Here is a 27,450-nt window from a genome sequence, read left to right as displayed (position 1 = left end):
ACAGGTGTAATGCACATGGTGTCGCACGGGCAATTGCTCAAAAACAAGAGTGATGCCGTCATGACATCCGATATCGCACCGGCGCACGCGTCATGCCGTATGCGGCAGGCCTCCGCCCTGGAGGCATGCCGCATTTGACTTGCTTATTCCGAAGCTTCTTCTTCGCTTTCATGATGGTCATCAGCGAGCTTTTCGATATCCCATGTTTCAGTGCTACTGAAGTCTTCACTCCAGCATCAACTTCTTTTATTGCAGCCAATTTCTCCTTTACGGAAAGAGTTCGATACTTCCCTTGAAGTGGCATGATCTAAGGTCCCTAGATAAAACAAGTTTTTATCTAAGGACCTTAGCATGATGCGAAGGGCGGCACAGCCGGTGATAGGAATGATAAAACGCATTGGCGTGCAGGTTGGCTGAGGGTCACGTGCATCATTTTTCGTACATGCCCCCGGGGGCCTGCCGTCTCAGTCACCTCGGTGGTATGGTTTTTTTATTTTTTATTAAAAAAAATTCTCTATCAACACGCGATTCTGTTGGTGCGCCCAATTTGGCCGCTTTGACACGTGCGTACACCGAGGAACAGAGATGGCCAAGAGTCACGCGCGTTATTTTCGTACACGCCGTGCCTGCCGTCTTGTTTTTTTTGTTTTTTTTTTCTTCTTTTTTTTCTTCTTTCTTAATCAACATGTGATTGTTGGTGTGTGCGATTCGGCTAGTTCGGCCGCTTTGACACGTGTAGGCTGGCAGTCCGCTTTATTTGCGACTGTTAGTGATGTAATAACGCAGATATTTTCCAGCACGGGCAAGCAAAAATGTATGAATGAACTGAATCAACACAATGACACAGTTTGAATTAAGTGGCTTTAAAATACATTGAAAACATAGCGGGCCAACCAAAAGTGTGAAATTTGTTTAAGTTAACCGAAAGTTTGAATTATCAGAGTTCGAATTATTGCAAGTCTACTGTATTGGATTTATGAAGAGTGCGACAGGGGCTGTGTGGAAATCTGAATTAGGATAGATGCAAAATATTGGTCCGCAAATTTATTAAATTTATTTATTTATGAACTTTATTGATGAGTGCTGCCTACAGGCAACATACCAGAAAAAAAAGAAAAAAAAATTCTTGCCGAATTTTAGTATTGAGTACTAAGTTTCTGGCTAAATGTCTTCGGCCAACACTGAATGACAGGCAGCAAGCGTCATTTGTTCGTTTAGAGCAGGAACACGGACGAGGAAGAAGTTTGGCACGCGACTCACTGTCTTTTGAAAGCAAGGCTCAGAGGAGACTGGCCGATGCAAGATATCCAACTGCGGTGGTGTCACATATTAGATCTAAAGCAAATGAAATGTATACCTATGGTTCATGTATGATGAGAGCGGTCTATACAAACTAAAAACGAAGCCTTAGGTGGCTTGGGGTGAAGCCCACTTCCAGTTTTCTGCCTGGGGCTTTCCCCCTATTTCTGAAAAAAATTTTCACAAAATGTTTTTTCTTTTTGTTGATTATGCTTATTCTTGATGTGTTTTGCAGATTTAAATAGACAATAAACATTTTTTTCTGGGTTTTTATGTCTCGTCATTAAAGGGTTAAGCATGAAAATGACATGTGAATGCATACATTAGTGACTCTCCAGTTTTATTGTCTGATTGAGAAGCATTGTTACAATGCATTGCTGTTTTAATATGTATGCATATTGCTATATAGTGAAGCCTTATGATGAAAAATTAAGTGGAGGTCTGTTCTGCCTGCATGACAGTTATCAACAAAAATATATGCGGTTTGTCTCAAGTCACTATGTCTTTGTGTGTGTTTTTTTTTTTTTTTGCTTCACACTAAACTTTCTGTACTTGTGCAGTGCTACTCATTTCCCGTTAGGTTTGTTCTCTGCATATTGTATTGTTTGCTGGCTACATTACCTATTCTCCTGTATTTCCATTCAGCAAAGTGTCAAAGGACCACATGTATGATGGAGCCTACAACTCGACCAAGGAGCGCAACCTGCACGTGAAGTGTACATCTGGCAGACACCCTTCGCCATGTCAGCCACATCAGGTAGCAATTTATTTCACCAAGTCGCTCACCTGTGGTGGAGGTTAACTTTATTACAACATGCATTATCCACTGTGGGCAATGGGAATCTGAATGGGAATGCTTGATTGTGTCAGTAAAATAAGATATCGATAAGACTGGTCTAAAATAACTGCGTGGTTCTGTCTGAAACATTTGTGCAGAGTTTCTGCTCATTGAAAGAGACGTTGAATTGCAGTCACTGCAGTAGCTCATTCACCATGGCTTTGTGTTGCACATGAATGCTCGTGAAAGCATGTGAATGCTCGTGTACTACACTCTAGGTGCACATGCTCGGACCACTGACAAAAAAAAAGGGGGTTGGAATAGAATCATTGCATTATCCTGGCCCATTCTACTTATGTAAAATTGAATTTTGCTGCTAGCTTGCCTACTTCGCACTGATACGGATGGTGAAGGCACAACGCGCGCTTTCATCCACTATGCACTAAAAATTTAAGTGGGGTTATTAACATCCCAAAACTGCACTGTGGGTTATGAGCGACACCATTGTGGGGGGCACTAAATTAATGTTGACCACCTAAGGTTTTTTTGACGTGCGCCCAAAGCATGGTACATGACACCCCCCCCCCCCCCCCTTTTTTTTTCTATTTTTATGCAGCGGAATCTCGTTTTGATGCGATTCTGCGTAATATGTTTTTTGGGATGATACGTTTATTTTCTTTTCCCGGCCAACACCCCATAGCAGCAATGTATTTTCATACGGTTGATACGATCACGTTTCACCTTAAATTGAATAATACGACTGCTAACTGGTATTTTGAAACTTGTGCTTTATATTCAAGTGTACTAAATTAAATTACATTCCAATGACCCTCTAACAACGTTTTAAGGGCCAGCCACACTAGCGGAAAATTGAGTGCCGGCAGCGGCAATACGCGTGCCCGAAAAGCTGCCGCAAAGCAGGTTTTCCTTGCTGCGGGAGGGATTGGTCCTGGACTGATTTAAATTGCGGCCTGCAGTGTTTGCCGCCAGCGAAGGAGACCAATGAGAGCTGCCCCTTCAGTGACGTACGCATGGGAAACTGGTTTCATGCAGACCCGCCTGACTGCTGTTTTAAGACGAAAGCCTTATATGTCTCATGGTGACGTCTCAGTTTCAAAGCTGTTTCAAAACCGCGTCGTCGACACGAAATGGTCCTCTTAGGATAAGAGGTGATAATGCGCACAAAACCGCGATTAAGGGTGGAGGAATGATTAAGCAAGTGAACTGAAGTGATGATGGGTATACAGAGAGGTGAATTGAGAGTGAATTGATGGTAAATTAAAGGGGGGTTGAGTTGGGGGATAGAAATCAAATGAAAGGTAATGATGCGATAGAGTGAGCTAAGGTAATGAAGAGTAAATGAGAGTGAATTAAGAGTGAACGAAGGTGAATCAAGTGGTGATAGAGGGTGAATCAAGAGTGAGGAAAATTGGTAATTTGGAGTAATAGAGCAAACCAAGCATGATGGAAGTAAAACTGTGATGATAGAGTGAATGAAGGTGAACCAAGCAGTGATAGGGTGAATCAATATTGAATCAAGTGTGAATTAAGAGTGAATCAAGGGGTTATGGAGTGGGGTAGTGACTTGTAAAAAATATGTGAGATTTGAGGCTCCAAGTGAGATTGACTCAGCAAAAAAAAGTGGTTAGTCACGGTCCAAGTTTGGTGAATAAAAGATGACTGGCAAAAATGACTGTAAATAATGGTTCAAAAGATGTCATCAAGTGTAAAAAACTGTGAATAAAGAAAATGTTAAAAGAAATTTCACAAAGCATAAAAAGTGGTAATCGTGTCATTGAGCTAGCGGCGCTCGGGCTTTCGCCTTCAAGTCATCTTAGTTATACCGTAAGGGACCCATAGTAATTTTATTACTCACGTCTGGTGTCAGCCGGACCGTTTGTTTCGTAGTACACATATCGTCTGCTCACGTCAGCTTTCGCTCGCGCTTATTTTGGTTGTATTTTCAGCCGAGATTTTCATGCGGTCACGTGAAAGAAGGCGATGCACTCGCAGCTTTAGACGCTCTTCGGGACTTCATTGCAAATGCTCAGTTGAGTGAGGAGATGGCGGCTTCTTTTTTTAACTTCCAAAAGAACTTGATTACGGACATACAAAAAAAAAGGAAGTTCAGCGAAAACTGGCGAGCAATTTTAAAGTTGCTGAGTAAAAGTGTGTTGGCTGCAGTATGTGTGATGTCGAGTGATGCTGCTCCGCATAACACGCGTGCTATGCAGAGCAGCGAAGATCGTATCAATGAGATTCCACTACTACTTCTCACCCTAACTAGGTAACATGAGACCAAGAGTATGATGCTATAGCGCACATGCTCTTGCCCACTGCAATGCCTCAATGGCTATGGCGGTGCTCTGGTGAGCATGTGTTTGAAAATTCGATTCCCAGCCGCGGGAGCCACATTCTACTGGGGCCAGAATGCAAAAACACTTGTGTACCGTGTTTTTGGTGAATGTTAACTCTTTCCCTACCATGGGAAAGTAGGTGTTTTTTGTATGTTACGGCAGATGTTTTTTTCTGACGGAACTACTGCACGCAATATTTAGTGTAATACATAAACAGAAAGCAAAATGAATGCACTTTTCATGCATAAAAGGTTTATTAACGAGATATGCGTTATAAAAGAATAAATTGTTAAAATCAAGATTGTGCAATAAAATTGAACAAAGTTTATAAAGACACACTTGCATCTACTAAGAAAAAAATGTTACGAAAATTATGAGATATACAAAATGTACTGCCGTCTATTAGGCACCATCTTCAAAAGAATAAAATTTTTCATTGAACAGGTATTTTAACAGGTATTTTAAAAATTTAACTGCAAGCACTACAGTTGGGCGTGCCAGGCTGTGGCCGCCGATGTTCTGGGCTGGTTTGCGTCGTCGTCGCTTTCAGACTCAAAGTCCGACGAAAAGTCAGTGTCCTCTGACTCGCAGCTATTTGATGTATCGGTAAGATCAGCCACAGAGGCAGCGGAATCGCGATAGAAGTGCTCACGCTGTTCCAGAGCGGGATATTTTTGCGTTCTGCTTTGACAATCGCGAAACTTCAGAGTGTGTTTAAAAATCCCCGCTTGGCGGGAAAAAAGCAAACTGCTTAGAAAACAAAAATGTAGTTTCTCCTCTTTCACGTCCGATGGTGCAGTGTGTCCGTGAACGGCGCGGAAGGTCTCGAAAGCGGCTTTTGAAAACATCGATAGCGGGCGGGCAATTTTTCGTTCTCCTTTGACAATCAAAAAATTCGGAGCGCGTTTAAAATTCACTGCCTCGCGGGAAAAAAGCAAACTGCTTAGAAAACTAAAATATAGTTCTCCTTCTTCACGTCCGATAGCTCAGTATGTCCATGAGCGGCGCGGAAGGTTTCGAAAATGGCGTTCCAAACCATCAATAGAGGGCTAACCATGCCCAATGGGCTTGGTACAGAAAGAGTTAAAGAAACCAATGCAGTCAAGGTAAATCTGGAGCCCTTCACTACGCCGTGCTTCATAAGCCACTGTGCAGTTTCGGAACATTAAACCTCACAAGATTTTAATGTGTGCCGCTCTTCTCTCTGTAGCATCAACATGCCATGTGCCCGTTTATGTGGTATCTTTCAGAAATGGGAGTGCATTCACGATGGCAGGCGTTGGCACATGCATCGTTGCAAGCACCCACGGCTCCACCACCGTAAAACCTGTGTCTGCAAGGAGGACAATGAGGACCACTTGCCCGAAGCGAACATTGGTGAGATTCCAGTGCCGAGTGGGGTCAAGCTGAAGAAACCCAAGGAACATCGCCGCCATCACCACCACGGTCAGCACTTGCACACAGTCCAAGAGCTGCCATCCACAACATCGTCTGCAAGCCAGACTATGCTTGCTGCCCATCGCCTGGAGCCATCTACTAACTCCCAGCTCACGGCCGAGGAACGCAAGCAGCAGCGCAAGTTTCTTCGAGAGCATGTGAAGCAGTGTAAGCTGTAGAAATATCTTGAAAACATTATTTTATCATAACATTGTTATTGATGATTGCCCTTAAGAACCTCTTGCCAGGAAAACTTGGGTTGGTGAACTTGTTTCCTGGTATGCTTGACAGAGGGTGAAGGTGAAAGTGGAAGAGAAAGAGGCATGTGGACAAAGGTGGTGGTGTTGACTGCTAATGACAGAATGCTATTGTTGTGCCATGGTGCATTTTTCTTTCCTTTTCATTGTTTTGTATAGGCCATGGACATTTATAAGGTAGTTTTTCCCGGACGTTAGTCTCTGTAGGATTTCAGTTTCATCGAAAGCAATTTTGTAGTTAGCATTTTTTAAATGTTCAGCGATGGCACTGCATACTAAAGAGAAGATTCTGACATTGCTCTTGCGTTGCCTTATTCTTCGTAGAATTTTTGTCTTCCCAATGTACCTAAATCTCCAGACATGTGGCAGATGAGATCTTGCAAACGATGCTTTGAGCCTTTTCTCTTGGATGGTCTTTCGGTAGTGAGAGGAGGCTATTCAAAGTGTTTGTTGACTTGTGGATGACCTTGCAGCCTTTTTTCTTTTTTTTTTTCGAGATTCAGCTGATTGCTTCGCTGGCACCTTTAACGTATGGAAGGTAGATTCGTTTCTGATGAAGTCCTTTGATGAAGTCATTTTCGTTGCCATTCTTTTTGACTTCAATGTAAACAACTTTTTTTTTTTCTTTCATTTGTTGGATTCCAACCTGCAATGTCTCTGCTCTGTTTAATAGAGTATTCACAGCTGATGCCTTGTTCCTTGTCGGATGGTTTGACTTGGAAGTGGTAGGTAGCTTGTATGGGTTGGTTTACAGTAGACAGAATAGCCTCCTGTCTTCAGCCACTTCTAGTACCACCTTTGCTGCCACGATAGCTTAAAGCAACACTCGCATATAGCCAACCTCGTCTACACGTCCGTACCCTCCACCTCCCCCTGTTACCAAGAACTTTTCAAAAGCTTGCCCCACCGTCACTCATCGTTTAACTTAAACCCTGAGGAAACAGCCGCATTGGCCTTGAAACATCAGGTTACATGAATACCACCTTTTGGTTGGAAATGTACAAATGTTATTCATTTCTTGATTAGTTAGACCAACGAGATATACAATTTTGATGCAACATTTAGCTACCAAAATTTCACATTGCTCGAAGGAGCTTCTTTTGTGAGGACTTGTGCCTAGGAGCACTATGTTCACTGTTTGATCATGCTATGTGGTTGTATAATGCTTAATGAGCCAGTTCTTTCACTATTGAGCATTACTGTTGACCTTGTGAAAATGAATAATACCTTGATTCTTCCTTATGCCAGCCTTCAGGCCTGTCTTCATGGCGGTCCGGTTGAAGCGGCGCGCGGATGCTGTGGCAGAAGGTTTTGACCTGACAGACGACAAGGCTGTATCTGCTTTTCTGAGTGCAACGGCTGATGAGCTGCTTGAAGAGGAGGTGAGTCAGGAATTGCTAACTTGCTAATGGCATTATACAATCGAACCCGGATATACCAAACCCACATATAACGCATTATTGTGTATAACAAACAGCAGTAAAATCCCCTGGAAAATGTTTCTATACAATTTTTACTTTATATATTGAAATACAGTGGAACCTCAATTATACATCCCCCAATCATGCGATGACCCGCATTTTACGACGAATTGGCTTGGTCCCTGCAACACCCCCAAAGAAATAATGTATTAAAAGCCTCTATTATATATGACGCAACTTTACACCAATCCCGCGCCTCGTACTCTCTATTTAAAAAAAAAAAGAAAAAACCCAAACACAGGCTGGCACGTGAGCACACTGCAGCCGGCTGTTAACGGGTGCGCAGTACCGTATTGTCCCGAATGTACGTGACTGTGATTGTAACGCGAGATGAACGGAAAAAGAAATGCTACCTTTATTCAAGGAACCGCAATTCAGAAACTAGTTCTCTTCACTCATTGTCATCTGTAGAGGAGATGCAGCGTTCCATGCAAGACTTAGTTTTCCCACAGAGATGTTGGCTTTTCAGGTGGGCTGTTTCTTTTACATAAATTTGTTCAGCACGGGATGACATTTTAGCACTACTTACTAAAGTCGCCACTTGCTCTGTACCCACTGAGCAGTGCTCTCAGTACAGAGCGGACTTGGTTGAATGGAGGCATCCTACTTTTGCTTGTTGTTGTTGCCTTGTTGATCTCTTTTGGTAGTGTCATTGATACAAGACCTGCTCACACTATGTTTAGCGTAGTGGAGTGTTTAGTTCCACAACTTTAGAAGGAAACACTTTGGTGGAGCAATCACTGGCATGCCCTTGCAGGACTAGATCTGTCTCTAGATAACATCCTCCTCCTCCTCATTGCAAAACATTTTGGAGTATGGAAGTCACGAAAAAATTTAAAGTATCGTGCAGCTGTGACACTAAAATTTGAATTCAGAAATGCTGTGTCATGGTTGCATTCGAAAGTACTAGTATACACAGCCCTTTTCAATTTTATGGAGTATGTGCTGGAGAATTTAATTTTTATTGCGACAGTAATTCTACGAACACTCGAGGCATGTTCACACCACCACTGCCATGCTGCCACGGTAGCAACCGCACATGCAAGGCACATGCGTTGAGGGTGGGAAGGTTTTCAATGATACGAGCGACACGTCGTACATTTGGCTGCAAAAGCAACAGCCCAGTGGATGCACCATGTAGATGCACTGTCACGCTCCAATCAATCAGCTTGGCAGCGGAACCAGGGCAGCATTCTGCCTTCTGCTGCTGCCATGAGCACATGCACACTAGTGTTCCTGCTGAACAGCTGTGTGGATACACTGGTCTCAGCAGAAGGGATTGTAAATGACTATCTAAAACTATCTAATCCTTCCATTGGGCATTGACCAATGCCGAAACGGTTTTCTGTCAATTTCATCTCGTGCACCATTGAAGTGGGATGCATGCAACGCCACTGGTGACACTTCTCATCACGTCGGCATTGCAAGACACCTGGTAGTGGCCAGGGCATGTTTGTGCGGCACTGCAGCAGTTGCTTCACATGTTGTGTCGTGGCAACACATTGCCGCACCTGTTGTTAGAGCATTATCCAAGGAACTCGAGTGCATTGCTAAACCTTGTAATTGCTGTCAAAGCTTTGCACTTTGGGCGAAACTGCTAGTTCTTTTTCTGTGACCTCGTAGTTCTGAAGCATATATGCAGCCTGAAGTATTTCGTTGCGACATCGTGTTTTGTGCGAAAGTCTTGCACAAGCGATGACAGGAAACGAAAGAGGCCAGTAGCGGCACACCATCCTTACATTCACATGCATATAACTTAAGCCTTTAAGATGCTGTGTACACAATTGTGTACACCAAGAAAGTGCGTCAACAGCAATAGCATTGATGAAAGTAATGGTACTTAAAATATGTCACATACATCTTGAAACTTTTCTGATAGGAATCGTATTGCAAGTTTGAATAACGGGTTCAAAAGGTTTTAGTAAAGCGAATGGGAAGGTAGACGGTTGTGTGTACTTGCTTGGTGCGAGTATGTGGTTGTATGTAGCGGGTATATTCCTTTCATTGTGTGTTGTATCAGTGTGTTGCATCAGGCATACGTTTCCAAGTGCCTCAATGGGTGCTTTTAGAGCCTGCTAGACATGAAATAGTTGATGTTCTCATATGTAATGTTTCTGTAGGTAGTTTTCGCATGGAGTCCATGTTCTGCAGCTGTATGCTTTTTATAATTCTGAATATGCAGGAAATGCGGTGAAAGTAAGTTTTCAGTCAACAGAATTCATTGGTGTCTGAAAGGGGTAACTTAGTTACGGAAGTACTAACGAGCGTGCGTCGGCATATTCTAAGACTGTATTGAAATTGCAACATTTATGTGACATTTCACTGCACTTGAGTGTAGGGATGTGCGAATACTCAAATATCACCAATTCGAATCGAATAGTCGACGTTCGAATAATTAGATTTGCGAATCGAATATCTACTATTCAATATACAGTCGAATCTCGATATAACGAAGTTGTGCTTGCAGCGAAAAACTTCGTTTTATCATGAACTTCGTTAATTCGAGGTTTTGTTAATTCAGTGGAACTAAGATCGGGAAATAAAAATAGTCCTTTACATTGCGAATTTTGTTAAATCGAGGTTCGTTATATCGAGGTTTGACTGTATTCGGTGTAGAGACCCGCGCAGTGTCACATGTCGCGTGCGCCACAGTGCCCCTTGTGCTCGATGCCGTCAAAGTGAGCATTTCACTTCATCTTCGGCGCAAAAGTTGGTGATTGTTTTGCGAACTTACTTGCCGTGACCCTCCAGACTTCAGATTCTTAGACAGGCAGCAAATCACGCCAAATGTGACAATGAAACGGTACAGATGGCGCCTGCTCTTTACTGTCGGCACCGGCTTTCTGTGGAGCAGTGATTTTACATGATGCACTGTCCTTTCGTCTGTTGCACAGATTGGCGTTACGATAACCAAACAGCCGTAAAGGTGGTTTAGTCCTTCTGTATATATAAAAACTGGACTAAAGAACTTTCAATTAAATAAATAAAAGATTGCCGCAATACACAGGTCCACTATTAAACTAAGAAACTCGTTGGTATTCAGTACTACAGAATGTTACTAATTCATTTGTTTCACTGGCAAAAAAAAAAAATTTTATTGAGCGGAAATTTTATTAACAAAAAAAAAATTATTTCCAGGCCATCATGTTCTAGAACTGAGCTGTAATCAAGGCTGGCATACTAATTTGGTGTTCCCTTTAATAAGAGTAGAACACACTGTATACATATCTTGATTTCTGTGTACCTAAGTTACTGATAGCTTGCAACGTTCTTGTAATGCGGTGCTAGGAGACTCGAGCATCGCGGCGGCTGCATTTCGATGGAGGCGAAATGTAAAAACGCCCGTGTGCTTGCGTTGTAGTGCATGTTAAAGAACCCCAGGTGGTCAAACTTAATCCGGAGCCCTCCACTACGGCGTGCCTCATAATCAGAACTGGTTTTGGCACGTAAAACCCCAGAAAGAGAAGAAGAAAGACTCTCAAGCATGTTGCAGCACTGTATTTTTTTTTTTTGCTCAAAATTTGTAAGCATTAAAATTTATAAAACATTTTTTCATATTCGATATTCAAATAGATATAAGACTTTTTTTTCTTGATTTGATTTGATATTAGATTCGAAATCTACTACTCAGTATTCGTACACTCCTACTTGAGTCATAGCATATGTTGTGCAACTTCAGTTTCATAGGCGATATCAGTTTTATAGTGGAGCGTACTTGAGCACCGTGCATTGAGCGCTTCCCCATAAATGATTGCACTGGATTGCACAGGTTTTTCACGAGATCGCACATAATTGTAGTATGACTTCACAGGATCGAGAGGTAATACATGATATTTGTTCTTTAAGGCTCTGTAAGCGCTGATGTCTGCATGGATTTGCCAACTTTGTGTGTGCCCATTGTCTTAACTATTTATTTACCACTTTCCTCATGCAGATGAAGTTGCTAGCACACACCAATGGCAGCGGAGACCAGTCGTGGGGAGGTGCCCTTGGCGATGAGCCAGTTCCCAGGCGCGACGGCAACAGCCCGTGCAGCCCCGGTGAACGCTGGTGCGATGTTGCTGGGGAGGGAATGGGTGGTGGCAGTGGCAGTAGGCAAGACGGCAGGCCGGTGCGGCCTAACCACAACGCCAAGCGGCTGTGGCGTCAGAAGAAGGAGCACATTGACGCTCTCATCCGTCGGCTGCGACAGAAGCTGGAACAGCTCAAAGGGCTACGGAGGACGCTCAAGAAGCACAAGACCAAGCACCGCCACCACAAGCACCTGCTGCCGTTGCCGACCGAGGTCCCCCTGGTGACGGCACGAGAAGGCAGGGCGAGGGATATTGAAGAAGATGGTGGCGACGAAGGTGATGACAGGGAATACGAGGAGGAAGTCGCCACACCGAGACGGTGTCACTGTGCTAATGGCCAGCGGGGTACACTTGTGAGAGACAGGTATGGCGCGTGCTGTCAGTCGCAGCTTATTATCTCTTCTGTCTGCCGGCACTTTCTCTGCTAGCACGTGCTCCCAATAGCCAGTATAAATTTATACTGGCATTCATTTGCCATGATATGAGATTCGAACAAGGTGCCAGCTGTCTTGCGGCTTTCAAATTGGCACCTACTTTTAGTTCGCATTATATGCACTAAAATGTCAATAAGTAAACCCTCGGTAATTGTAAAAATGGAATAATTATGGCTTTGCTGTCTGGTACCAGCAAATGTATGCATTGGCATCAAGCACTCGTTAATTTGGACAAACACCAGTACTCGGTGAGCATGGAATGCCGCAAGCGTGCTATGCAAATGGCAGTGATAGCATCTGACCAAGAGAGGGAGAGGAAAGGCAGAGAGGTTAACCAGAGCTGAGTTTCCGGTTTGCTACCCTGCACTGGGGTGGAGGATATAGGGGTTGGAAAGATGGCAGGGAGAGAGAGAGAGAAAAATAATAATAAAAAAAAATCTGGATAAGTGTGGGGACGCTTGACTTCCACGCGTCCCCTGATGTTTTTCCCATGTGGCTCGCGTCTCCTGTAATCTGGCTTCACTGTGTGGCTTTGCACTGGCCGGGGTGGTTGCGGCATATTACGAGAGATGGTGCGAGTGTTGCACTGCTAATGCAACCTAGCAGCGGGGTTACTAGGGTGTGAAAAGGCGGAGGCTGTTCCTCTTTGGCGTGGGGTCACCAAGCAGTGCGGACGCTTTGCGCATGCGCCGACCCGCTTTGCGGAACTGCCTCGAGAAAGCTTAAGGGCACGACACCGGAATGAACGAACACGGATCGTTTGAACGCGCCACCGTTCGTGGGGCCGTACACGGGAACAATTGGTATCGGTACACGTGAACAATTGGAGTTGGTATCTAGCGTGCGGGTATCTAACATATTCGCTCGCTATCTGGTCGTGGTTAGTCAGACCTTCTCGATTTGTCGTGTGCCCATCAGCTTAGTAATGTGGCTAGGAGGCATTATTGTATGAAAGGTGCTGTAAATGTCCTTTTGATTGTTTGCACTTCTGTGTTGTCGTTCCTTTGTCCCAAGAGCACGTGTGAGACCCCACAACAGGTAACAGAAAAGGCTTTCCAACATCTGACCAAAACGCAGCAGTAGACAAACATGGTTGACAGGTTAACAAACGTGCGACAAACATGGTTCAAGCTGTCTGCAAACAGGATGAAAGTGCTTTTTTTTTTTTTTTTCAGTCCACAAGCTATAGTCATGCAAGTCATCTACATTGTGGCGGATTATTTGTTTCTGACCAGCTCTCTGGGGACCAAATGGAAGATGCTGTTGGTTATGATGAGCACGTCTATTGGGATCAAGATGTGTGTTGAGACGCCACTGCTGGGCAGTACAAAAGAAGTTAGCGAGGGCCTCAATGTTTTGCAGATGTGTAGTGCAAGTTCTCCCAACAGGTTGCGAGAACTTATCATTTGCACAATATTATGGAAATCACAGTTCCTGCTCAGGATTTAGTGCAACATACATGTGACGAAAATATTATGTTGTTACTAAACAAAGGTATGCCAATGTACTAAGCATTTTATTGCTTTCTTTGTCCATTCGATAATCTGACATTTTGATAATTTGGAGATTTCTTCTGGTCCCTTGAGTTCTAAATTAATAAGGTTTTACTATTGCAAAAATGAACTAGAGCATTTTCTGCCAGCAGCCTTGTGCAAGCTCGTGGGCATAAAGAACTTGCTCGCAGGTGCGCCGCATATGTCTATGATTGCGGTGCTACGTGAATGTATGTTTGCATAGCGATATGGTATCTTGCTTTCACCTCTCTGTGTCGCACGCATTCCAGCATGTCCAGAGTTTGCCGACATTGGCTATTTTTTCAGCCAAGAAGATCTTGGTAGTGAGCATGCAAGGACCAAGGAAGAGAAACTGAGGCGCAAGGAGCGAAAGTTTCGCCGCAAGTCAAAGTTCCAAAACACAACATGCAACCTTGAGAAAATGAACTGCTTCACTCACGACAACAACCACTGGAAGACTGCGCCCCTTTGGACATGTAAGCCACGTTGGAGTTTTTGGTGCACAGTTACACCGTAGATAGTGTTTTTGTTTGTCTTAAGTTTCATTCATGTGCACTAAATACAGTGTAGACCACTTATAACGTAACTGCTTATAGTGAATGACTGGATATAATATGGTCTTTTCAGACTCCCGTTAATTTTCCCATAGCACTCTATGTATACGCGTATCGCTTATAGTGCAGTTGCGGGACACGAAATACCGGTTACAGTGCGGCTGCCTGGAAGTTCGGCAGTCAACCTAGACGGCAAACGCTCCCCTCAAGCCACAAATGCAGTATTTACTTAAATCTAACGCGCACTTTTGTTCCAATAAAACAGGTGCAAAAATTGCGTGCGCGTTAGAATCGAGTACAACCTTAAATCTGCGTTATCCCCTCGCACGCGCGTCGAGCCTTGCTGCCTTAGCTTCTTCCATGTGCTGCAGTACACTTGCTTAGGCAATAGTATACCGTCTGTCATCACGTTCTCTGCGTCTGCTCTATCAGCATGAAGTACCGAGTTCATCATGATGCCGCATTTAAAAGGAAAGTGATCCTGTGTGTGGAGACGGACGAAAATCGGGCCGAATCACGGGCGTTCGAAGAATCCGAAACTTGCGTTCGGGACTGGCGCAAACCAAAGGAGAGGATTTTCGCCAGCAAAGCAATGCGAAACGGTTTCAGTGGACCGAAGCAGGATGTAATCTGCGACGATCCACTTCGGCAATACGATCGCCTTGGCCCTATCTTGAAAACAATCTGCGACGGGGAAAGTCTGCCGCGCGTGGTGTTTTCGCAGCTTATAGGTCGCGTTGAAGCGAGAGGCATGATAGCACGAAGGTCGATTCGCTCGCCGCGCTTTGTCACTTGAGTGTTTTGACAGTTCATTTCCGCGGTCAACGAGCGAGATGGGTTCATGTTTGCTTGTGCGTGCGTGATGCCGTGCTTGTTAATTTATTTAGTAAGCGAATACGGAACCTAGAGCACGGTGACAGCGATGGCAGAAATGCGCCTGGAGTGTCCGTTATCGCAATAAAATAGTTGTTTTGGTTATAGTGCGGTACCGTTTAAAGTATGGATATTCGCTACTCTGGGCGACTTACGTATTAGCAGTCTACACTGTATTGTGAAATAGAAAGTCCGCATATATGCATGAATTTTCCACGTAGTCAGTTTTCAGAAGTCCTAACTAGCTGTTTGGGAAAGTCACAATAGTTACTGCTTCAAAAATTAACTCACTTACAATATTTTGCAAGCTTCGTTGTGGGCCCAGGTAAAGGATCTTGTAAGAAAGAGGTAGCTTGTTGCAGACTGTACCATCTGTGTGTTTCTGAACTTGCGTTGAAACTTGCTGTGTTGCACATCTGCCTTTAAAGGGGTATTAAAGAATTTTTGTAATTGAGTGTTTCATTTGATGCAGTGTAAGAATATGATGGCTTCCTCTGGAAGCTTGCAAGCAGTGTGCTGTTGCTGCTTCCCTTCTGTGAAATGCTGCTTTTTTTAAAGCTTGGCTCAGGTTACTTGTAACAGCTAGTACACAGGCTCTGTAGAAGGGTGCTTATCTAGGATGGTTGGCAAGAGTGTGATCTGAGAGGTCCGAGTGGTCGGGACTGTGCAGGTGACGTCTAGCAATAACAGCTGGTTAGAGACCAGCTCAGTGTGAGCGTGCACAGCTACATTTATGAGTTGTCTTTTGTATGGTGCCGCACCGTAAACTAAAACCCGATTACAAAATTCAGCATACGTTATGAATGTCTTGTGCACGTAAGGTTGGGAAGCAATGTTCAACCCAAGGTATCCGGACTGCTTTCTTAAAAAATAAAATTAAAAAAAATAAAAAAGCGCTAAGCCTATTGTTCACATTTTAAAAAATGTTTATTAATTTCAGTTCATGTTTATTTCGACAATGAAGGGAGCTCTACAAAATGTACACGTTACCAATTGGTACTAACTGCCAAGCTGTACCCAGAAATCTGAGATATGGTGCAAGAAACAGGTGTGGACATTAAGAAAATGTGGAGTGATGCACCAACCAAAAAAAGGGTTGCGAGTAAAGAGGAAAAGTACAGATGTAGCAGTTGGCAGAACGATGATGCAGCCATAGATGAGTTTCCGCACCTTATCCTCACAAAACATTCATAGCTCGTCAGATTCTATAATCTCCACCTTTATTTTATGGTGTGGCAATGCAGACGCCTCTGTTGATGGTGAAAACGGCTGCCAAAAAAGTGTACAGCCAGCAGCTGGATGAGAGGAGACAACAAGGTGTCCCATGAATTTAGACACACTTGCTGACATTGTGCTGGTTTCTAACTAGGTGTTAGGGCTAGATGCCACTTGCGTAATCCCGAGCATACAGTTTGCATGTTCTAAATAGGCAATCTGCCGCCTTTACATTTTGGAAACATAAGAAAACAGTGCAAGTACGGATGAACAAAGGAGACAAATGAAGAGCTCATATAATGTCTTCGATATTGTATTTTGCATATTGTATATGAAGTATCATATGCTGTATTTTTTTATGTAGCCTATGTAATCTATAAAAGAAATTTTAGACCCCAGACTAGCCTCCAGCTGTGGGTGTGATCAGTCTTGTATATTGTGTACTTCATATAATGAAAATGCAATAAAGTCTTGAAGAAGGTGGGAAGTCAAAAACAACACGATTTCATGCTGTAAAGCGCACTCGCACACCTTTCCAGACGAAACTGAAAGCGTTAAAAAATTTCCTACGCACTCAAATCATGATGTCTTAAAATTTCCCGCTCTTTAAATAAGTGTGCACAGCCACAATTTGAATGATGTAACTGACTAATGCTACAAACATTTCCTTTCAAGTAGTGAACATGTTTTCTGAGATGCTTCGTTTGTCCACTTTGTTCGTCCTGCTCCTTCTTGTACTGTTTCCTCACATTTTCAATAGGATCCTAGCTTTTGGAGTTCATTTTAGGTCACAATAAGAGAGTGTTGCACTAAAGCTTCTTTATCCACATAGATTTGCTGTGGGTGCAACCAAATTTTCAGTCAGCTTCCTTGCTCTTTCATGAAAGCCTTGCTACTTTTGTACAAACTATAACTTGATTTTAGAAGTTCTGCTTTGAAAATGTGATAGTGTTTCTATACAGCTAATTGGTGCATTGCAATTGTTATTCTCTCTTCAGATGGTCCATTTTGTTTCTGTCAAAATGCAAACAACAACACATTTTGGTGCCTGCGAACAATCAACGAGACGCACAATTTTCTCTACTGTGAATTCGTAACTGGCTTCATTACTTTCTACGACATGAGAAGTGATCCTTATCAGGTTGGTTGAGTATGCTGCCTGTATAAGGCCTGTATTTGCTGTTTATCTCCAAGTGTTGCATAGACAGATGTTTACAAGACGATGAACACTTGAAGTATGAACAGTGGTTGAACAAGGGATGCCTCATGCCAAAGCCAATGTTTTGACATGGAGATTTGTTTTTATTGGGGCACTTAAACTTGTCTTATTCTTTCTGTGTCTGAGGTTTCTACGCTCTAAATTTGTTCATTCATCAAAGAAAATGAGCCCCTTGTCGAAACGTTACCTTCAACCTGAGCCATTCCTTGTTCGACCACCGTCTTCTTGTAAATTTCGTTCTTGCTTGAATAACTTCTAGCAGTTCCTTCGAAACATTGCTCAAGGTAAAAATAAAAATGCATGTTTGCATTAGGAGAGGAAACACTTGCAAGGAGAGTTGCTGACTCCATTCTCTCTTTTCTTTTTTTTTCTTTTGGATTCAGTGGTGTGTTGTTAAGCTTTGTGCTTCATTTGTTGTTCCCGATGGCTCACTGCAACCCACTTGCTTGCAGTTGCGAAATGCGGTCCACGATTTGTCGACGCAGGAGGTTCTAGAGCTACACAACTCTCTTGAAAGATTAAAAAGGTGCCGAGGCTCTCGAGAGTGTCACTTGAAGTACAGGCCAGACGGTGTGTATCTTTTTTCTATCTTCCACTTCAATCTAAGCTCTACTGCTGCGTACTTGACATTATCTGTGTTGGGGGGAAAGGACACGCTGATGTCGTACTGGAGGGGACACTAGCCCGCCTTACTCCATGTTCTTTATTCTGTCTATGCATGTTGTTTCTAGTTTATGTCCTTTACTTTTGTGTTCTGTATTCTTTAAAAATTGGAGAGGTTGCCGGCGCTATTTTCGATGTTGATAACAGAATTGGGTTTTGCTTTTTAGAAAGAGCTTTTTAGAAAATTCTAAACTGTGAATTGAATTTTTTGTCTACAAAGGGAAATTGCCAACAGTGAGTGCTTCCCTTTTGCTGAGCGTAACATACCTTTATAAATATAAATATAAATATATATATATATATATATATATATATACAGTCGACGTCCGATTTCCCGGACCCTCAAGGGACCGCGAAAACGTCCGGAAAATCGGGCAGTCCGGAAAAACGAATGCACGTGAAAACGCACCTTTTTGGTAGGTATTTTTCGCTGACTGGAGAGGGTCACGGCCGGAGTACAAGATTCTCATTGCTATTCAGCCAATGCATCGTTTAGGTGGCTCTGAAAAGAGCCGTTTATATAAAAAAAAAAAATACGATGTGGCCGGCGCTACCTTATAGGTCAGCACTTGGGCGCAAAGAAGTTGCTTATTTTCTTTTGCACGGTCCGCTTGCCCGCGATCATGTCTGCCTCAATTTCAGTCAACGTCATGTTGCCGCCGTACACCGATGACAGTGTCATCAGTGCTCGCGTCAACTCCGAGCTCGTTGGCTGTGTAGGAGCTGGCTCTTCGTTCTCGGTGTCGGAGTCGTCGGAATCCTCCGTAACTTGACGAATGATTTCGTCATCGGTCAACTCCGCACATAGCTCGAGGTCTTTGTCAGCGTCGGCGAAGCTCTCAAAGGTTATCCCGGCTGGAATCGACACGCCGGCAGCGCGCAGATCGTCGAAGGCAACGTCCGCGGATGGCAGTTCGTTGAAAGGCGCGGACGAAGACGAAGGAGCAGTCAGTGCCATCGCTGTAAACGGCGAATCCGCTCGACGAAAAGCAGCAGCACGAAACAGCTAGGAACTCGGTGGATGCTGAAGGTCGGGAAACGTGATCACTGAAGATAGCGCGCAGCAGCAAACGATCAACCGCAGACACGACCGCAGAGCTGGCAGAGCTGACAAAACAACACGTGAACGAACACAGTGAGGTTTGGCTTGGCTAAGCTACAGCTGGCAACGGATTGACACGTGCGGTTTCGAGGTCACGGCAGCCGCGGCGCGGTGCGGCGGTGCTGCTGGCCACACCTGCGATGCGAGTATGGTGGGTTCGAGGATATGAAAACAACCAAAATGGCGGCATCGGTGGTGACTTTGGGTCGGCGGTTAACAGTAAAAAGTCCGGGAAATCGGATGGCGAAGGCTATAAGCGTCCGGAATTTCGGACTTTTTAATACATTGACTCTATGGGGAACTTGACGGTGCCACAGATGAGTCCGGGAAATCAGGCATGTCCGGAATTTCGGGCGTCCGGGAAATCGGACGTCGACTGTGTATATAACACCCCTTTTTTTTTATAAAATAAAAAAAAAATGAATTGCATGCAGCTGTATCATCATGTATCAGTCTCGTCAACAAAACTTGATTTGAATGCAGCCAGCTAGCTTAGCAGTGCTGTTCGGTTTCACGCCAGTCTTGCCATCTGGTGGCAAGCACATCTAAGCCATCTGGTGGAGGCTCTCACCTTTTGAGTCAGGTTCTCATGATCCCAAGAACATTGCCAGAATACTGTACAGCTTGTGAGCAGTTTAGGTTGTTCTTGAAGAACATTTGTTTTGCTAAATACAGTATAGACCACTTATAATGTAACCGTTTATAATGCAAAACTGGCTACAATGTGGCCTTTTCTGACTACCGTTTACCCTCCCATAGAACTCCGTGTATATGCATACCGCTTACAGTGCAGCCGCGCGAGACAAAACACCGGTTATAATGTGGCTTCCGTGGGAAGATCCCACCCACAAGCGTGGTAGCGAGCACGCTTCTCAATGAGGTGCGCTTGCTGATGGTAGGGGAGAGCAACAAGAGCGATGCAGACATAAGAGCATGAGACGTGGAGCAAATGAACGGCGGGGAGAAAGAAAAAGCGGCGGCAGCGCAATGTGGGCTTGCGGTGGTGAAGCCTTCTGTGATGGAGAAGCCCTTTGGGCTCGACTGTTTATTGACCCTTTTTGTGGCGATCCCGTGTGTGCTGCTATGTTTGATCTCGTGGTGACGTGTCCATTGCTTGCCTCAACTGCCTTCGTTGCCTCATGTTTACAATAGAAGTGTATGACGCCGGTGCGGCTTAGCAAACCTCTGTTTCGGGAGATATCGTAGATGGTGACTGGGTGGGTCGACACGAAGCTTTGGCCACAGCTTCAGAGAACATGCAAAAGCTCTTTCGGAGCTGATTGAGCTATATATGTCCAAATGGCGCAAACAGTATATATGGTGCTTGTTCTAAAAGCGGGGCTAAATATATATTCCAAGCTGCCCAAGCTATCCGTCATGAATTGAATCAGGATTATTGTGTTTTGCCCTTCATTCTCTATTTGGCACATACTTTTAAGCAGCGGCTTGTCACGTTTCTGACTCAGTAAATTCCTCGGTGCAGTTACTGTGTAATTATTTTCTGCCTAATCGCTCATGCGTGTGTTCAGTTCTTATAGACTTGTTCTTGCTGCACACAAGGCTTGAAATGCAGCTGTTTTGTACATTGTAATACCTTGTAGCAAAGATGTGGTATTGCTAGTAACTCACTTACTCTTTTGGACCGTCACGAAAAATTCAGCTTCAACCATTCATGCGCCGCTATCAGTGTAGTCCCTCATTTATTGTGCGTATTTTCTTCACGCATTGGAAATAGAGTGGGCATAAATTTCCATGCCAGTTGGGGTAGATGTGTGTAGATACTGTGCGGGAAACTTACTACAACAGGAAGCGGCACTACTCCCTTTGTCATTGTTTAATGAGTCTTACTCACTCTTGCCGACGTTCCGGGGCTGATACCTTTTCTTTGAAGGTTAGCGATACAATGCTGGTGGATGAGCAAATTTCTGTATCCTTGAGGAAAGCTATACATCTCGAAGTGCTGGTAACACGTACGGACAGTTGCCGCAGCGGTCCGCGAACTTGGCCACACAGATTCATTTCATTCCTTAATATGCCTGTCACTATTTTTGCAGCCAACTACTGCACACGTCTTCAATGCACATTATTCAATCCAGCATGATTGGAGCACAGTGCATTAGCGAAAGCTCAGTTGCATTTCTGACAGCTGAGCGCACAGAAGCAAGGTAGAAGCAGTAATGATTTCGTATTCGTGCGCTGTCGCTGAGGTCACGTGCAGCGCACCGCCGAAAGCGCCATCTCGTTTCTCTAGAACAAACTACTCCGTGAAAAGGGTAAATAAGCGGTGTGTTTTGCGTGCAATGTGGTTTCAGTTTCAGGGTACCCGCCGCGATGCGCATCGTAAAAGGCAGGTATCGCCCGTGTGATGCTGTCAGTTTAATCAGTGTTCCACAGATTTATATTGGAGATATTAGGCTTTATGTGCACTTGTAAGCTTCCGCCGTTCGTACCAGTGTGCATACATACAAACTTGGTAGGCATTCGTAGTAGTTGCCGCGGATGATTGCCCGTGCATGTGATTGCATACGTAGTCTCTATGTAATCGTCTAAGGGTACGAACATATCAAGGGCAAGCTTCCGCATCGGCATGTTTCCCAACACCCCCGCCGGCTAGGCCTAACCAGCGCACCTCGTCGGGGACCAGAATTGTGGTCTGGTGCCGAGTCAACGAAATGCATGCATTGCAATGGCTGTACGGCATATGGAAAGCAAAGAAACTACCTTGATAACGAAAGTGAGGGCGCGGGCAACACTTAAATGGCGGCAACTTGTTATGCGGTCGCCATGTTTTCAACAACGTGCATATGCAGATCAGTCCGAGAAATCGGATGAGACAACTGCGCCTATCCGAAAGTCTGCAGTAATGCAATGGTGCAACTTGTTGGTTTGGTTTGGTCCTCTTGCTTTGCTTCTGTCCTTTACTGTATGTAATTAGTGCCAAAAATGACTTCTGTCTTAGTTATTATATGCAGTGGTGTTAACCATAATTATTATGCCAGAAGATCATCATTGAGGCTAGCTTCATTGAATTGTGTCCCTGCAGCCTCTATATTAATATATAGCATTTACAAGCAGTCAAGGACTTTTTTGTTTTTTAAATGTGTAATGCAGTCGACTCTCGTTACATCGGATCCTAATAATCTAACAAGAAATGACCGTTTTATCCGAAGTCCGTAATATCCAAAATGCCTCGCTTCCAAAACTTTGGTCGCGATGTCTAACAACGTTATTGCAAAGAGTGAGTGACAAACACCCAAAGTAAAAAAAAAAAAAAAAAAATTTGCAGTTTCGCTCGAGAGGCGAAGCATCGATTACGATATCAAATTAGTAAACAGCTATACGAAGCCTGGCAGCAGCAGCGAGCGAACTAAACATCGAAAGCATAGCACATACGAAGCTACCAAACTACCGGTACTGAGTGCACTTTGTCCTTTCAAGATAAGATCGCTTTCAAGATACGGCACCCGCGTGGCCACGCCGTAAGCAGCAGCCGCTGGAGGTGAATGCCCCCTCCCTCCCCATCACTACACCTTCCCCCCCCCCCCCTCCCCCGTGCCCCGCGTGTGCAAGAGACGTCGCGCTTTCGCACCGCCTTCCTCCCTCCCTCGCGCGCGCGAGATTGATGGCGCGATTGTCGGTTGACCCTCCAAGTCAATTGTCAGCCCGTGTCCACACGGCAAAAGTACTCATTATACGCGCCCGATCTTGAAAAAAATTGCTGCTAATTTAGTTCGTTGTAGCGCGGTCCGTTAAAAGCAAACTTCGTTGCATTAATAAAACAGGTAGAGCAAACTAAGGTTGAAATATGGTCCGTTATATCCGAAAGTCTGTTGTACGCGGGTCCATTGTAACAAGCGTAGACAGTACTTTCCCAGACAGCAACAGTAAAAGTTGGGCTTTTGTGAGCTGTTGGCGGCTTGTATTTATTATTTCTGCTTGATTTTTAGGGCGACGAGATTTTCCTGGATCCGTTCGTTCGAGGCATGACAGGTCAGTTTACTGGTTTTATTCATACATACACATTACACCTGCATTCTTGCTCATGCAAAAATTCAGGTACACCTGTGTCTATGTGAAGACGCTAATGCTTGAATAAGAACTGGTCTTTCGCACTAACTGGTACTAAATATAACTTTCTGGCGCTAATGGTAGGATGAGGGCACTCATGCTTTCATTGCTGTGTAGTGCCTTTTTTTAATGGATACAAGTTCACCGGCTAAACAATTTGCTTTGGAGATCACATGACTCGTCTGCATGTGTGCTGCTACATACCTGCAAACTTTTCCGAATTTTCCGTAAAGTGTACGAATTTGGACCCGTCTTACAATTTTACAAATGTCAGCTCAATTTTTACGGAAAAGTGGTTATATTTGTGAAATATTTAAAAAAAATGCCTAATAAAATCACACAGTTGCTGGTGGGCAGGGGCGCCACTTACATAGGGGCGCATAGAGATAGGGGGTGTGCACCGTAACCTTTATTGTCTGCAGAGTAAGGCCATTTTTCACTCTGTGACGTTGTCTTTATCATCGGGTCGTTGTACGACCTGACGACGGCCGGAAGCCCCTGGTTGTCGTTGCTCTCAACATTGAGACCCACCTATACGTAAGTGCCCCAGAGACGACAGCGATTTCGGGTCGATGTGGCAGGTACAGTTTCTGTATTGGAGGCTGTGGCTTGTTGTCTCGCCTGTCACCTTCGCTAGGCTTTTTTTGCGAGTATGACCTGTTTTGTGGGCCTCGCTTTTTTTTTTTTTTTTTTTTTTGCGACGTGCTGCTGCATCGGGCGCAGTGCGACTCTGATGTTTCGTAGCCGTAGCGGCTGCGATGTGTGATGGCGTGCTCGAAGCCTTGTCAGTACTAGACTCTTTCAGTACTTCCAAGTGTGTTTGAAGTAGTACTCCTCGGCAGAATTCCTGTGCCCTTCATCCCCCCCCCCCGGTCGCGACTTTACGAATTTGAAAGTCTTGAGGTTGGCAGGTATGCTGCTACAGCCACATGATTGTATATTTTGCCATTGCTGAATCTGCATTCAAGGCTTTGAGCTTAAATGACGGCGTCTTCTCAACGTCGGATGGTGTGGTTCCCCGGTTTCGGGACCCATATACGGCCAGCAGCTCCTGGCCTGTAGCCGCCAGCGCTTTGAATCAAAACTCACCGAGGCGCGTGCACAAAGTCGATGCAAGGGCAAGGGTGATGCACTGGTAGGGAAGCTTTTACAAGGTTCATACACCGCCTTGAAATCCTTGAAAACCCTTGAATTTGGAAAGAGAGGTTCAAGAGCCCTTCAACTTTTTGAAAATAAACATTCTCCTTGAATTCCTTGAAAACTGTGCTTAGAGGCAACATTTGAACATTCAAGGTAACAAACTCCGGTTAGGGGTTATGCCACAGGCACTGTATATCAGCAAACAATCCTTGATATTTCTTTGAGAGGGTGTCTAAATGATGGGGCACATCCACAGCCATCAACGCCATATTCTTTAAAATCACCGTTGCCATTGTAGAGCTTGACAAAGCTCTACCTTTGTGGGCGTCAACTCTGATTGCGCTTTCAGGCTGTAAGAAAAAAACATTAAAAAAAGTATGTGGAATGCACCATGGGAGTTGTCTACTGCATTTCTTTATACGTGTGGTTGATGCTACATCGGCTAGACAAGGCAGTGTACTAATAACCGCCTATGAGAGCCCGTGAATTCGATGCGTGGGTCTGCAGGCACCTACCTGTAAAGTCACTACGGTCTTGGGGGATGACGATTTTCTCTTTCACTTTATTTACTTTGTTGACATTCTGCATTATCTAAAGAAAATTTCAACATTAGTGCTACTTGTTACATCCCCTGGAATGGACTAGCTTACTGGCTGGAAGCTCGGCATGTTTATGTGGTGCTGGCCTCCGCAGTTAGGGACCTGTCTCTTCAGCACTTCCATCAGGACTGCGCTTGTACTCCTTACACGGGTTGTTGGTAGTTAAACGTGTGTGAATGCACCTTGTAAGCACATGGTCATCTAGCACTTGAAGTTCGTGTGCATTATACGAGACTTCACAAATTCCAATCAGTAATATTAGTTTGTGGTTGTTGGCTGTTGGTAAAAAATAATAATACAGTTGAATCCTGCTGCAACCAAATCGACAGGATGCACAAAAAATTTGTTTTCGCGGAAGTTCGTTGTTGTGATATCAAATTCATACGTGACACGTGACTCGCTGACGCAAAAAGTAAGCTTTAATTCCGAAACTCTGTTAGCTCAGCCTGTTTGTGCTTCTTGCCAAGCGATGGCACGACGCGAGTCTCGCACGCCGCCAGCAGAGCCATTGCCTCATCGTCGTCCTGGGAAACGATACAACGTCTGATATTACTGAAGACGTCAGTCACCTGTGATGTAGTTGGGGGTGCAGGCTCACATTGTGTGGCACGGTTTCATCTTCGTCCGACGAGACAGTATTCCCAGACGCGCTGCAGGATTTATGTCGGTCATTTCTTCGCGCCCCACCAAACAAGGGTCGGCTTCGATGCACTCGTTGGGATGTACTATCGACCAAAAAAGTTTACGGACCATGGGATCTCTGAAAACGCTAAATATCTGAGCAGCCTTTAAAAATAGCCAGTAAAACTGTACATCACAATATTGTTCTCATATACCAGTAGAGGCTGGAAATGGGAATACCATGCTGCGTTTTGAGGCTGCGGAGATATTCAGCTTTTAGATGCGAAGCTGCTTATGGTCGGGGCTATGTCACTCCCTCCCTCCCTCCGCTGTGCAGCGTCCACACCCCCACTGCGCATGTGCATCCTCCTCCCCCTCCTCTCCGACGCTCCTCTTCGGTTCGCGCAACGAATGGCAACACCTGCGGCTCCGCGCGCGATAATGCGAAGCAGCTTAGGTTAGAGGCACGACGGTAGGCGTCCCAGAGGCACCGGTAACAGTCACCAACGCCGCGCGCGTTCGGTGCGAACGCGAGCAAAACGCCGACGGCGTCGACAACAGTTCTGCGCGTTTCTGGTGTTGCTGCATGTCCAAGTTTATACAGCTGATAAAATTACCTTGAGTTGACCCCATGGCTGCTTCGCATACTACTCAGGGTTCCCCTACGGGAAGATGGTGTAATTTTTTTGTCAGATCCCTTGGTCTGTAAACTTTTTGGGCCGATAGTACATCAGTGGGCTCATCTCCAATTTTGTGCAGGGCTGCCCCTGCGGCTGCGACTTCATCGGACTGCAACCCGTCTCCATCGTGATCCTCGTTGTCAGAATCCGATGTCTCGGTAGCCTGCGGAGTGAATCCGGCATGGCGGAAGCAGTTTAAGGTTATAGCGGTTCTCATTGCACACCACAATGTGGCAATCATTTGGAGCGCCATAAAGAGGTCCACTTTCCTTTCGCAGCTCAACTGCATGTTCAGAAGCAGCCTTTGAATAAGGCGCTCACATTAGGCCCACTTGATGCTATGGATGACCCCTTTGTCAAGAGGTTGAATGATAGAAGTGCAGTTCGATGGGAAAAACTTGAACTGCACATTTTCCAGCTCGGCGTCCTCTATGATCTGAGCAGAAGAATTGTCTGAAAGTAAACACACCTTTCAGCCTTGCCTGTCCATGTCCGGTCGAAGGCCTGGACCCACTCTCATAAAATAGCTGGGTCATCCATGCCCGGCTGTTAGCCACATACTTGACAAGAAGGCACCCTTTTCCTTTGAAGCAGCGTGTTTTGGCACTTTTACCAATGACCAAAAGTGGCTGCTTGTCCTAACCATCTATGTTTGCGCACAGTAGCACAGTTATTCTTTTCTTACTGTGCTTGCATCCGGGGCAGCACAGCCCTTAATCCCGGGTCCTGGTGGGTAGCATCTCGTAGAAGAGCCTGGCCTCATCGGCATTATAACAGGGTGCGCACAGGTCCTTGAAATCCTTGAAAACCCTTGAATTTGAAAGTTCCGTTTTCAAGGCCTTGAAAGTCCTGGAATTTCTTTTGCGTCCTTGAAAACCCTTGAATTCTTGGGGTTTTCACGGGGTCCGACAGTGCGACTCACATTATATGGCGGTTGAGGGTGGTCCCGGCAAACTTCATTGCTTTCCCGCAACTGCCGGGGAACCGCGAAGTCAAACTTCCTGCTCGAGGAAGAAGCGAGCGCGTGTCCGTCGCGCACTTTTTTATTTTTTTCCCTCTGGCTTGGCTTCGACTTCGGGGTTGGCC

At 44.8% G+C, this 27,450-nt stretch overlaps 1 protein-coding gene across 6 annotated transcripts in view; it reads left to right on the top strand.

The window, feature by feature from the left end:
• The window catches only part of LOC119449833 (extracellular sulfatase Sulf-1), a 70,781-nt gene that overhangs the window by 25,463 nt on the left and 17,868 nt on the right, over positions 1-27,450 (top strand). For 3 of the 6 annotated variants that reach the window (XM_049665463.1, XM_049665466.1, XM_049665468.1), the window contains exons 9-14: positions 1,945-2,056; positions 5,685-6,039; positions 7,377-7,510; positions 11,544-12,046; positions 13,937-14,106; positions 17,271-17,413. In XM_049665463.1, coding sequence (XP_049521420.1) covers positions 1,945-2,056; positions 5,685-6,039; positions 7,377-7,510; positions 11,544-12,046; positions 13,937-14,106; positions 17,271-17,413 — 1,417 coding nt within the window. Of the gene's footprint in view, positions 1-1,944; positions 2,057-5,684; positions 6,040-7,376; positions 7,511-11,543; positions 12,047-13,936; positions 14,107-17,270; positions 17,414-17,943; positions 18,062-23,203; positions 23,247-27,450 lie in introns of all 6 variants that reach the window. The other 3 variants (XM_037713099.2, XM_049665465.1, XM_049665464.1) reach the window with 3 other exon arrangements.

Source organism: Dermacentor silvarum, chromosome 4, assembly GCF_013339745.2.
Source record: "Dermacentor silvarum isolate Dsil-2018 chromosome 4, BIME_Dsil_1.4, whole genome shotgun sequence".
Classification (NCBI taxonomy): Eukaryota; Metazoa; Arthropoda; class Arachnida; order Ixodida; family Ixodidae; genus Dermacentor; species Dermacentor silvarum.
Note: the sequence above shows the minus strand (reverse complement) of the source record. Positions and strands in the feature narration are given on the sequence as shown.